The sequence below is a fragment of the Mastigoproctus giganteus genome, chromosome 11 (assembly GCF_048544385.1).
Source record: "Mastigoproctus giganteus isolate SK-2022 chromosome 11, ASM4854438v1, whole genome shotgun sequence".
Lineage (NCBI taxonomy): Eukaryota > Metazoa > Arthropoda > Arachnida > Uropygi > Thelyphonidae > Mastigoproctus > Mastigoproctus giganteus.
Window position 1 is genome coordinate 15,210,490 of NC_143585.1, and position 11,834 is coordinate 15,222,323.

General features: G+C 38.2%; 1 protein-coding gene across 1 annotated transcript; it reads left to right on the forward strand.

The window, feature by feature from the left end:
- The first annotated feature begins 911 nt into the window (after positions 1-911).
- On the forward strand, positions 912-11,067 carry LOC150077739 (lysozyme c-1-like). Its single transcript, XM_090385014.1, has 5 exons — positions 912-1,045; positions 5,292-5,383; positions 9,674-9,737; positions 10,454-10,529; positions 10,894-11,067. The coding sequence occupies exons 1-5, from the start codon at positions 916-918 to the stop codon at positions 10,958-10,960; spliced, it is 429 nt and encodes a 142-aa protein (XP_090241140.1). The 5' UTR covers positions 912-915; the 3' UTR covers positions 10,961-11,067.
- Positions 11,068-11,834: the final 767 nt, after the last annotated feature.

Genomic DNA, 11,834 nt, shown 5'->3' on the forward strand with positions numbered 1-11,834 from the left:
CTCTCTGTTTGCTGGACGCAAACCACAGATTGTGTTAGACAATACCGTGTAATAAACAATCAGGACGGACTGACTCGACCATGATTCGTAAAAAATCATATTAAAATTTCTCTCATCTCGACGGAAATTAAAGAGATTCAGTTCTTTTCTGGCAGCCCATAAAGCTGCACAGAGATTTGACTTTATATACGCAAAACGATTACTAAAAGTTCAGAAGGCTACAGGACGATTTTTGTAGTAAATTGTATGACTGTGAATCAGTGGAAAAAAAATCTTAAACTACGCTATGTAAACCAACTACTTTAATAAAATTACGGAATTCACACTCTGTTTAAGATTCCCCAATATTTTCTACAAGCATTATACGTGCAGAGGAATCTCTACCACTACCCACCAATGTCTGTTTTCGTTTAATCTTTTTCCATGCTGCTCGTAATATCGACACTTAACCAAACTGGAGAGGTACTCATGATTGCAGTACAAAGTTTCAGCGTATAAACAATTCCACTACTGTGAAATTTGGGCAGATAACAGAGCCCTTAAACCCCCTAAATGTTATAGTCGAAATGCATATTGTGCAAAAGAGAGAGGGGATTTCCTCTTTTCGTGAACAAATCCTCATTTTCAATCATTTAAACTTTTATATTTACGAGACAAATGCAACTTCCTCTTAATTTAATTCGTGAAATCTTGGGTAACTGTCAGCTGGAATCACATTAACGTCTATCCGTGTTTGCGCAGCTTTGCGTGTTTTCCACGGTTATTTCATTAAAGGGGGTTTTCCAAAACGACGTCATTTTTTATGGTTTCACGGATCAGAAGAAATTCGCTCTGAGAGTGGTATAAATATGAATGTGTCCGGGTGGACCACAAGAAGACAGGACAGAACTATCAGGCGAAGAATAAAGTAAGAAAATGAAAATGAGATGTATCGTGTTGTGTCTTTTGGGACTAGCTATCGTAGCATCAGCGAAGAGGTTTTCTGCGTGCGAGCTAGCAAAGAAATTGGCATCATCTGGTATCCAGAAGTCCCTGATACCTGATTGTAAGTAGAATTATCTCCCTTTACTTTGGTTTTCCTGAATGAGAAATTTAAATCATTTGATTCCTAAATGGAAAGCGCGGAAAAAATAAATTTCCTTTCTTCTGATACGTGCTCAAAGTAGAAGAAAAAGAAATAGTAGAAACAACTGGATATTAAGTGGAAGTCCAGAGATAGATGTAGGTTGCAACCTGCCTTCATTCATCACATATTATTATTATCATTACTTTTTCTCCTTTATGGGTTTTTTGCCACCAAGTGACGGATAAGTACGAAGTGCATGGGTTGGTTGGTCGTGTCCGGTTACTATTGTTATTATTACTATTGGTCGAGGAACTCTATCACTATCCTACAGGTGTTCCGAATCGCAGTTGTATGGATTTCCACGTAACTGTCCTCGGGAAGGCCTATTGCAGCTAGTTTGTTATGGAGGCTCTTTGGCACCATGCCAGTGGTTGACACGGTGATCAGAATGGTGATTACTTGTTCCATATGCCACATAACTTTACTTCCTGTCTCAGATTTGAATACTTCCTGACAATTTCTTCGTGTGTTTTCTGGAGGTTGCTGATATTAGGCACCGCTATGTCGATCAGGTAGATAGCCAATTCCTTCTTGTCGATGAGGTTATATTTGGTTACGGTACGGTTCCAGTACAGTCTGTGATAAGACGTCTCTAGAAGGACTTGAGGCTCGTACTTGTAATGCGGTAAACTTTCTTTGATCAGCTGGTATTTTTGCGCCAGCTTCTGATGTATTATTCTGTCAGGCAGGATCTTGGCTATCTGGTTGTGCCTGTGAGTTTACTCAGTCTGGGCGATCACCTTGCATCCTGCAGGGATGTGCTGGATTGTTTCTGGGGGCAGGTGGCATCGGCGATATTCCCCATCTGTTACTCGTGGGTCCTTGGCGATGCAATCCCTGCAGTTCCTGATATTTATTACCTTATCTTGGATGGCGAGCATGACTCCTTCGATCTCGGGAAATTGCTTTCTTTTCGTGAGCCGAGCTATTATTATAATAACAGGCAACACGAAAGATTTTAGAACCTGCAATTCTCCTTTAGCATGCTTTCTTTCTTAATATAACAGATTCTTATAACAGTATTATATACTTATAACTTCATATAACAGATGACGCTCATTAACATTGGAATGAACTATTTCCAATTGTAATTCTCAGAAAATTCAAGAGAAGAAAGCTTGTTAACAGAGCAGAAGTAGAGGGGGAACCCTTGGCTTGCAGCCGTGAAGGGGTATTGTCTACGGCGTGTGCCTTCTGTATGCAATGAAGAGTTCTTCTTCTTCTTCTAAAATGAAGAAGAGGGAGAATTAGTTTAGTTCAAAAAAGTTGAGGTCGAATTGTGAATGGATGTTGATTAACGGAATGTAGGAAAACGTATGCGCCACACAAGTTAGTTGTTCTTATGACACGTAGAGCCCAGTTAACTGATTTCAAGAGGGGTGTTTTTTCCGATGTGGCATTCCTGACTGGTTGATTCGTGCAACAGCTGATATCGTACACTGTCCAAGTCGAGGATCGGTGGTATTACCATTAAATCGACCCGAGACCGTTTCACCAAAGCTCAGGCGGTGGAACAGTCATGCACAGGAAGACCAGAAGATCACTCCAGTTGACCAGGGGAGTTACTTTGTACAATTCGATGTTCGTTTCAGCGAGATAATCTTATACGTTTATGCATTTGGACAACAAAAATAATACTGGCGTCAAATATAAGCTTGTGGTGTGGGGTCGAAGAGGAGCAAAAAGTGATTCAACTTAAAAAAGCTAAAGTGTTATGACAAATCTGACATTAAAGTTTTTATGTAGTGTAAACAGGTGGCAAGGCACAGGGGGTTCGATCTATGATTCACAAGATCGTTGCTAGTAGACAGAAGCACGTCATTTTCCCTCTGTGTAAGACGATAGTTAGACTGCATTGGGAATATTTATTCAGTTCTAAAGGTTGTACCTAAAAAAAGATATAGAACTTCTGCAGAGGGTTCAAAGCAGGGCGAACAGATTAGTCATAATGGCTAATCGATATACGTGTGAAGAACGGTTTAACTGCAGGAGATGGAATAATTCTGGAATGAACTGAAACTGAAACGGTTGAAGATCAGGCTAACACGTCCCACATTGGTAGCTGATCTGGCCATGGTACTGCAGGAAGAATGGAAGACTGTAACTCCGCTGTAATCTACTGTTCCTCATTGGAGTCTACCATGATGATTGAATGTATCATAGCAGCCAAAAGAGATCGACATGGTATGGAAGCGAATGGCGGTGATGTCACTGTGAAAGAGATATTTTCTCTTTTCTAAAGTGACGTATCGTACGCATATTCATAATATTCGTTATAGCAAAGGTGTTGTCTGCACGGTAGAACAGTGGTATCGTCACCGTCGTCTCCACACCGGGTGGAAAAGGCCCGCGTTCGAATCCCGTCGACGACGAGAGGAACGCTAATGGGCTTTTTTCACTCAGGCGTAGATAGCAAGGTATTCCCCCCCCCCCCAGAAACTGGGGTTTTTCGTCCTGCAAAACAGACAAATCGATCAGATAATACACGCAATTTACAGACACAAATACGGGTTTATGTAATCAGTTACGGATAACCCTAATATAACAATATAGCAACAGTGTCACTTATGGGAAAAAATGGAAAATACTTGCACAGTTAAAAAAATCCGAAATTAATCGCGGGGGACAGGTTGGTGTGATCTACACAGACCTTACTAAGGCTTTTGACAGTGTCCCGCATAATCAACTTGCTCAAAAACTAAGACACTATGGAATACTTGACCCTTTACTATCCTGGTTGATGAGCTATATTTCATATCGAAAACATAGGGTGATCATCGGACACGAAGTCTCAAGGGAATATTTTCCATCGAGAGGAGTACCACAGGGATCATCTCTTAGGCCTCTTTTATTCACCATCTTTATCAACGATCTACCACAATTTGTTGAGAGAGGTGGTATCAAGACACTAATGTTTGCCGATGATGTGAAACTATATTCACGTATCAGCAGTCAAGATGATGCAATTAACCTTCAGGCTGCTCTCAACTGTTTTGCTAATTGGGTTGCTTTGAATGGCTTGGAGGTTAATACTAGGAAATGCAGCTCTATTTCCTTTGCAGCTACGAGGAAAACTAAGACTTTAGTTAATGAATATTACATCAAGGAGATGCCGATTTCCAGAGTTGACGAAGTTAAAGATCTGGGAGTTACTTTTACCGCTACATGTGGGTTTGATAAACATGTTAGGAATATATTAAACCAAGCGAAAAAACAAATTGGCTTCATTAAACGGCAGACGTACAGATTTCAAGATCCTCAGATCCCTGTGCTCCTATTTAAGACAACTATACTCCCTATAGTGGAGTTTGCTTCTCCTATATGGAACCCACACTATGCATACTTGATACAGCAAATAAAATCGCTCCAGATGAAATTTATCCACTATCTTTCCAGACGTAACCCCATGTTTTACCACAGAATCTTCTACCGGAATCTCTGTTCCTACTTCAAGCTTCAATGTCTGGAAACTCGGCGAACTGTTCTTGGTTTAAAACTGTTGTACCATATCTTCGCTGGTTCAACCTACCTGCCGGATCTTCTGTGCCATATTGACTTTCACTCTCCAGTGGTGGCCACTAGACAGAAGACTACATTCCACATCGGTAACTCAAGATTAGAGATATCCAGGAACTCCTTCTTCACAAGAACATTGGCACTCATGAACAAGTTTGACTTGGATATGGCTGTGAACAAGAAACAATTTCACAGAACTATTTGGAGTAGGTTGACCGATTGACGGATGAGTTCTGGGCTAAAGATGTCCTTATTAATTCGTGTGTGTGTGTGATGATGTGTCCTGCAGCAAACTGCTTTCTGCGAGTTTACATAGCGCTGGACTTGACATCATGAATATCTTTTTTATTTTTGTGAATTGGACTTTTCCCGTTTGAATTAACTTTCATTGTACAAAGTGTATTAGTCTACCACTATTTTTATGTTTTGTACAACCTTTGCTCTGTTCTACACTTTAACTGGGCGATGCCTGTTGTGTACATTATATGTTCAAAATGAATAAATAAATATAAAATTATAATATGTTTTTTTCATTGATTTCAACAATATTTTTGTCAAGAAAATTGAACGTTTAAGACTTAATGAATTTTTGTACATTTTCCCTTGTTTTTCACAGTTCCTTTTTGCTAAGTGTGGTTTTGTTTTGCAGATGTGTGCCTGGCAAAACACGAAAGTAATTTCAATTCCAGAGCTCTTTCACCTCGAAACGGAGATGGCAGCCGCGATCACGGAATCTTTCAGGTATGTCCTGCCCGAAAGGAAAGAGGATCAAATATAATAGATTAATTAAAAATAAATGAATAAATTTCAGAAAAGGGTACGAAATTTAATTAACAATTCGGAAAAAAACAGTATTTGGCTGCAAAATTTGCGTGGCCTATAGATTTCCTCATCCCTTTTATTTTTGTCGTTCACTCGTGTTTCTAAAGAAAAATGGAATTTTGGAAACTATTTCAGCGATTAATAATTTAATCAAGTGTTCAATAATTTTAGGATCTGTTAATGAGTTTTCATCACGACAGAGTCACTGTTTGTTTTGTTGTTTATTTGTAGGGTTATAAGCGCATGAGCGAATGGTCATAATGCGTAGCATATATTGTCTATATATTGCGTAAATTCTGTGGTCGATTTTCAGTGTGTTGGAAGAAAAACTAGAGTTTTCGGGAGAAAACCGTGTTAACCTCTTCTGAGACCGAAAAACTCAACCACGTTGTGAAGAAGACTCAGGAAAATTTCTCGAGTCATTGACGGGATTCGCTCGTGGAAAAAGCCCGAGAAACCACTTCCTCCCTGGTGTGGGGAGAACGGTGATAATACCAAGTGTGCTACTGACGAGGGCCGGTGAGATTAGCTTCTCTGTGTTTGGGAATCCGTAGATTACTCAACTTGAGAAAGTTCAGTCTCCCGATTTAGAATTGTTTTTCGCAAACAGATAAAGAGGGGTGTATTTGTTGAGGTGAGGTTACAATATTTCATTTTAGCAGTTCACCCTGAGTAGCGTGATGAACTCAAGCCACGTAGAAGTAGTGTTTTTTGTTCCCTTGAATGAATCGTACAGACCAAGCTGAAACTCATCAATCCGAAGCCTTAGTGATGCACAACCATTTAGACAGGAAGTGAGTTATACTGAAATCACTGCATGGATTTATTAAGGGTCATCATATCTGACCGATCTGATTGCATACTATGGCACAGTAACAAAAGATCAGGAACCAAAAATCAATTTGACATCATAACTTGTACTTATATTTCAGAAAGAAAACGTTTGCTATTGTTCACATAATAGACTGCTCTATAAGTTAGAGGTTTGTTGCATTGGGGACAAGTTTCTATGTGTAAAGGGATGGTAGAAAGTGAAAAGACAGAGAGCAGTTTTCAATGGACGCTGCTCTTCATAGGGTCCTGATATTAGTGGACCACTTTATGGTTCAGCGCTGGGCCGATTGTTGTTTTTTTTATATTTATTAATGATATTGATGAGCGCATTTCAGGCTTAATGTCTCAGTGTACAGACTAGGAATTTAAGAATAATACCTTAAGCGTAATGTTTAATAGTGTTTTCATATTTATTGTAATGTACGGCTCCTGTATCTGGTTTAGACGGACTGCCCTTTTCTCTGTACTGATGCGATTGGCAACTATTCAACGATTGTTTCTTCTGGCAGTGTTAAGAACGTACTGAACAGTATCTACTCAGGAGTTTTGTTTCTTTGTAATGTCAACCAAGACCTTCGTCAAGAAATATCAGCCTAGCACACGATAGCTCACTTGGAAATGAAATACCACTCCTATCAAACCATCAAAGTTTCACTGCCATCCAAAAATTGCCAAAAATTATTTGAAAGACCTTGGCTTATTCTTCCTGGAACCGCGAAATATTGAGCTTAAACTATTTAAATATATCAACGATACTACGCAACACAACCAGAACCTACCGAGTCTATATTCCTTTAATGTCTTGGATCCCTTTTGATGAACTGAAAGGCGCACCACTCTACTATTCTCCAAGCGTGTTATTAAGAAGCATGTCTTCAGGAATTTTCGGTTGAATGCTTTTGGGTAGCATCTGCACCTGTTCCTGCTAACACCACTAGACCGGAAGGACCGGACAAACTATTAGAGGGGGGGTGGAAAGTAGATATTGGAAGCGTTTTTGTTATTTACTCATTTTTATTATTATTACATTTTTCTTATTGATTTGGGTCATGCCATGTCATGCTTGCTTTCTTGCATAATTTACCACTATTAATGCTAATACTAATTATGCAGTTGATAATTCTTGGTTTTGGATGACAGTGTTACACTGTTATTGGGGGTGGAAATGGACGCTGCACCTCTTCTTCATACGTACTCACATACATGTGTCTGGTAAATTTTAATCATGGACCTGGTTCTGCAAATGTAGGTTCTCGTGCATAGCAATAGCTTGAGTAGTAGTAGTAGTAGTAGTAGCGGCATGTGATGCAAGACAGCAAGTGTATGCAGCTTATGCAGCATCAGCCAAAAAAAAAAAAAAAAAAAAAAAAAAAATCACACCATTACCTCCAAATGCTTGTCCAGTTGCTCATTAAATTTATTCAACCTATCAACTTCCACAACAACAGATGGAAGTTTGTTCCAGCAATTAACCACCTGCTGGCTAAAGGCAAATTTCCGCACATCTATTCTACATCTGTCTTTTCTTAATTTGAATTTATACCCCCATAGGTTCGTAATCTGAGCAAGTGGAAGGATCCCATCAGAATTTAGCGTGCTCAACCCATTCAAGGCCTTATACACCTCAATCAGATCACCATGCAGGTACCTAGTCTCCAGACACTGCAATTTGCAGAACTTTAGACTCTCTTGGTAAGAGGATCCCTTCATTTCCCTCACCAATCTTGTTGCCCTTCTCTGTACACGCTCAAGCAAATCGACATCCTTCCCAAAATGAGGGGTCCAGACCTGTACGCAGTACTCAAGGCGTGGTCTGACCATGGCCTTATACAGAGGGACATTCACCTCCTTTTCCCTGCTAGCAAAATTCCTATATATTATTGACAAAACCCCATGACCTGCCCTGGCAGCCTGTCTGCATTACTCAGAAAACTTCATATCTGACTGCACAATTATTCCCAGGTCTTTTTCTTCTTCATTTTCTACCACCTTACGTATAGCACCATAGAGTTGGTACTTTTCTCTCAGGTTACTTCTACCCATATGCAGTACTTTGCATTTGTCAAGGTTAATCTTCATTTGCCACTTCTTGGCCCATCTGCCCAAATTATCTAGATCCTGTTGCAGTAGCACACTGCCATTACTGTCATTAACAACCCTGCCAACCTTTGTATCATCTGCATACTTCAACATTAAGCCTGATATACCTTCATCAATATCATTGATAAATATACAAAACAACAGTGGACCCAACACCGAACCCTGTGGGACTCCACTAATAACATTAGTCCCCGAAGAGCAGCATCCATTCATTACCACCCTCTGTCTTCTCCCACTTAACCATCCTTTTATCCATCGTAGCAACTTACCCTTAATACCATTCTGCTCCAATTTGTGCAATAGTCTTCCATGCGCAACAGTGTCAAAAGCTTTCCTGAAATTCAAATATATGAGATCAAAATTATTTTTTGCATCTATTTCCTTTGTAACCACATCATAATGTTCTATCAAATTTGTGAGACAAGACTTTCCCATAACAAACCCATGCTGTGTCTGAATTATTGCTGCAGTCTTGTCTAGATGATCTTGCAATGCATCTTTAACCAGTGACTCCATTATTTTACCCGGAACAGAAGTTAAACTAACTGGTCTGTAATCACTCGCGTTACCCTTGGATCCCTCTTTGTGAATTGGGGATACACTTACACATCTCCAGTCCGTGGGAAACTCCCCTGAGTCCAAGAATGCTCTCATAATTATGGCTAAGGGTTTGCTTAGTTGCTTTGCCGCCTCCTTTAATATAACTGGATAGGTCCCATCCACCCTAGGTGCTTTTCTTATGTTTAACTGTTTGGAGCCCATTAATATTTGAGATTTTCGAGTTTCCACTTGTTCTTTGACCATGCTACAGATGCTATTGCAAAATATAACATGCAAAGATTCCTATATATCAAAATAATAGTAATTTATTTTGCTTTTACAACAGATTTCTAGCGCTCATGTAACCGTGATATACATAAAATCTGTTGGAATGTGTTACACATTAAATGCTTATTTAGAAAAGTTATATATAGTTACTACCGTTTATTTGTGACAGCGTGCGCCACTTGTCGTTGCTATGATAATTACGTTTTCGATTATCCTTTTCTATGGTCGCTGAGGTTTGTAACCCATGACCTATAGCACAGTGTTCTCAGTGTGTGCTAAAAAAATAGCCTTTTCATCAATTTCCTCTTTGGTTTTCTCTGAAGACTAGTATCGTTCCTATTTGTGTTAGTATCGATAATAGCTAAGAAACCCATAAAGTACAGTTATTCACCGTTTAGTAAGAGGAATGTGTGTTCAATGATCTCTTCTTTCCTTTCTTGATTTCAGATCAATGACCGATATTGGTGTTCTCCCCCTGGTCCTCATAATGACTGCAGAATGAACTGTAAATGTAAGTAATGCTCTCAACTGTTTGTTTTATATATTTTTCTAATACACAAGTATTTTTTTAGAATATACAACTATCACAAACTATGTTGGGGATCCATAAAGAGCTATGTATCGTTGGTTAGGCAAATACTACTGTAAGATAAACTTAAAAGGCGGTAGTAAAGGTCAAATATCTTTTATGATTCTTGTTGTTGAGTGCGGCCAAACGCGTTGTAATGACCTGTCCTTTATAATCTTGAAAAGGCAAACGCGTTCCTAATTCAGATTTATGGACGAACTACTGCAATCGATCCTGTACTCGTAATGAAAGTTTTAAGAATTCAACTGAAGGTTTTTCATTTGAACGTGACACTTAAAGAGCCATTTTCTTGAAGCACTGTTTACTTTAGGTTTTGAAATTCAAAATGTTTAAATTGATATTTTTGCATAGAATGAGTAAATTATGTTTATAGAATGTTTAATTGAAAATAGGAAATATTCCACACGTTTTTACTTATAAGAAAATGCACTTCCAGTGCACATTACAAAGCTCAGTTGTTTTGCCTCTTTGGTAACAATTCGATATTTCAGCAAAAAATTCTAAAGAGAATGTGCTTTTAAAAACAAATTTTCCCAAGAGCTTTGCACGTGTCCAGATTTGGTAGGGAAATAGCAATCATTGATTTTTGAGCTTTTTACGTTATTTGTACGTTATACAATTCATTCGGTTTCTTTCAGCGCTCCGAGATGATAATATTGACGATGATATTAAATGCTCCAAAGTCATCTACCGCCGCCACAAATTTTCTGCATGGTGAGTATCAACAGTACAGTGTACTTTACTACTACCTTTCTTCCTTGTCATTTACACAGGGCACTCTGACCCTCCTAAACTAATAAACTAATAATATGAAATCAGTCCTTTGGTAGATATGAAGTCTTCACAATAGTATTTATATTTCACTCATTATGTGGATCTTCGAATTTAAATTACGCAATAACAGACAAAGTACATCCAAGCAACTGCTCGAAGTATGTTGTCTAGTAGTAGGCACTTTGTTCCTTAAAAATTTAATTTTAGTACTTGCGTAACACAAGTTATAACTTTGTTATTAATAGCTGAAGTGTAAATGTTTCTGCATATATCTCTTTAATTTTCTGCTTAATCTTTTCTTTAGGGTTGCCTGGAAAAAACATTGCAGAGGGAAAAATGTCAGAAAGTACGTGAAAGGATGCAAATACTGAACTTCGTTGAAGATGTGTTAATTTATCTTTCTTACTGATGTTGTTCTTAACATAACCAAAGCCAGTTAATGCTCAGGACGCAGTGATCGTCACTCGTTTAAAATTTCTTTTGATATACACACGTTTATCTGCTATATTTATGGATGCCGTACTCGATAATTTTTGTAGTCTGTTTTAATATTTCTGTGATTATCAGTTTATAGTTTTGATAATAATTTTTACAAATAAAAGTATATTTCTCACATATTTACATTTTCTACGTTTCTTGGACAGTACCATAACACGTGACCTGCGATGCTGTTATTGAATTTATGATATTTAAAATAAATAACCGATAATAAATAAATAAATAAAAATTATTATGGGCTAAACGGCAGTACAGAACTTAGCGCATAATACTCTTCACGATGGTTTACAGTGAGTTTATACATAAAAACAGAGAACAGAATATCTTAAATATAATGTGAAAAAAATTATTTAACGAACAGTTAACTTATAATACATATAGAATGCTGTACACTGTTCTCGAAAGGTGCGGTATCATACACAAATTTTAGTAGAAATACTAAAAAAATATTTAATATAAAAAATTATAAGATCACAGCGAGGATACTGTTTCAAAATTGGCAAACTGCTCGTTTTGTTATCGACAATTTCGAATCAGAATTCCAAATGAGATTCAATCAGCCATTGTGGATACTTGTGAGCAGCTTAAAGAGGACTCAAAGGTATTAATTACAGCTTCGGAACCCGATTAGCAGTTGCATCTGAGACGGTAGAAATCTTCATGCTATGTGGAAATGTGGGATATTCTGAAAACTTAATTATGGCTTCACGTGGAATTTTTGACTGCCACCTCCTATCCCAGCAAAAA

Excerpts from the sequence above, each read along its gene's own strand:
- LOC150077739 (XM_090385014.1), top strand. The coding sequence starts at position 916 with ATGAAAATGAGATGTATCGTGTTGTGTCTTTTGGGACTAGCTATCGTA. Across the intron at positions 1,046-5,291 it reads GAAGTCCCTGATACCTGATT|ATGTGTGCCTGGCAAAACAC; the intron begins GTAAGTAGAATT and ends TTTGTTTTGCAG. Across the intron at positions 5,384-9,673 it reads GCGATCACGGAATCTTTCAG|ATCAATGACCGATATTGGTG; the intron begins GTATGTCCTGCC and ends TCTTGATTTCAG.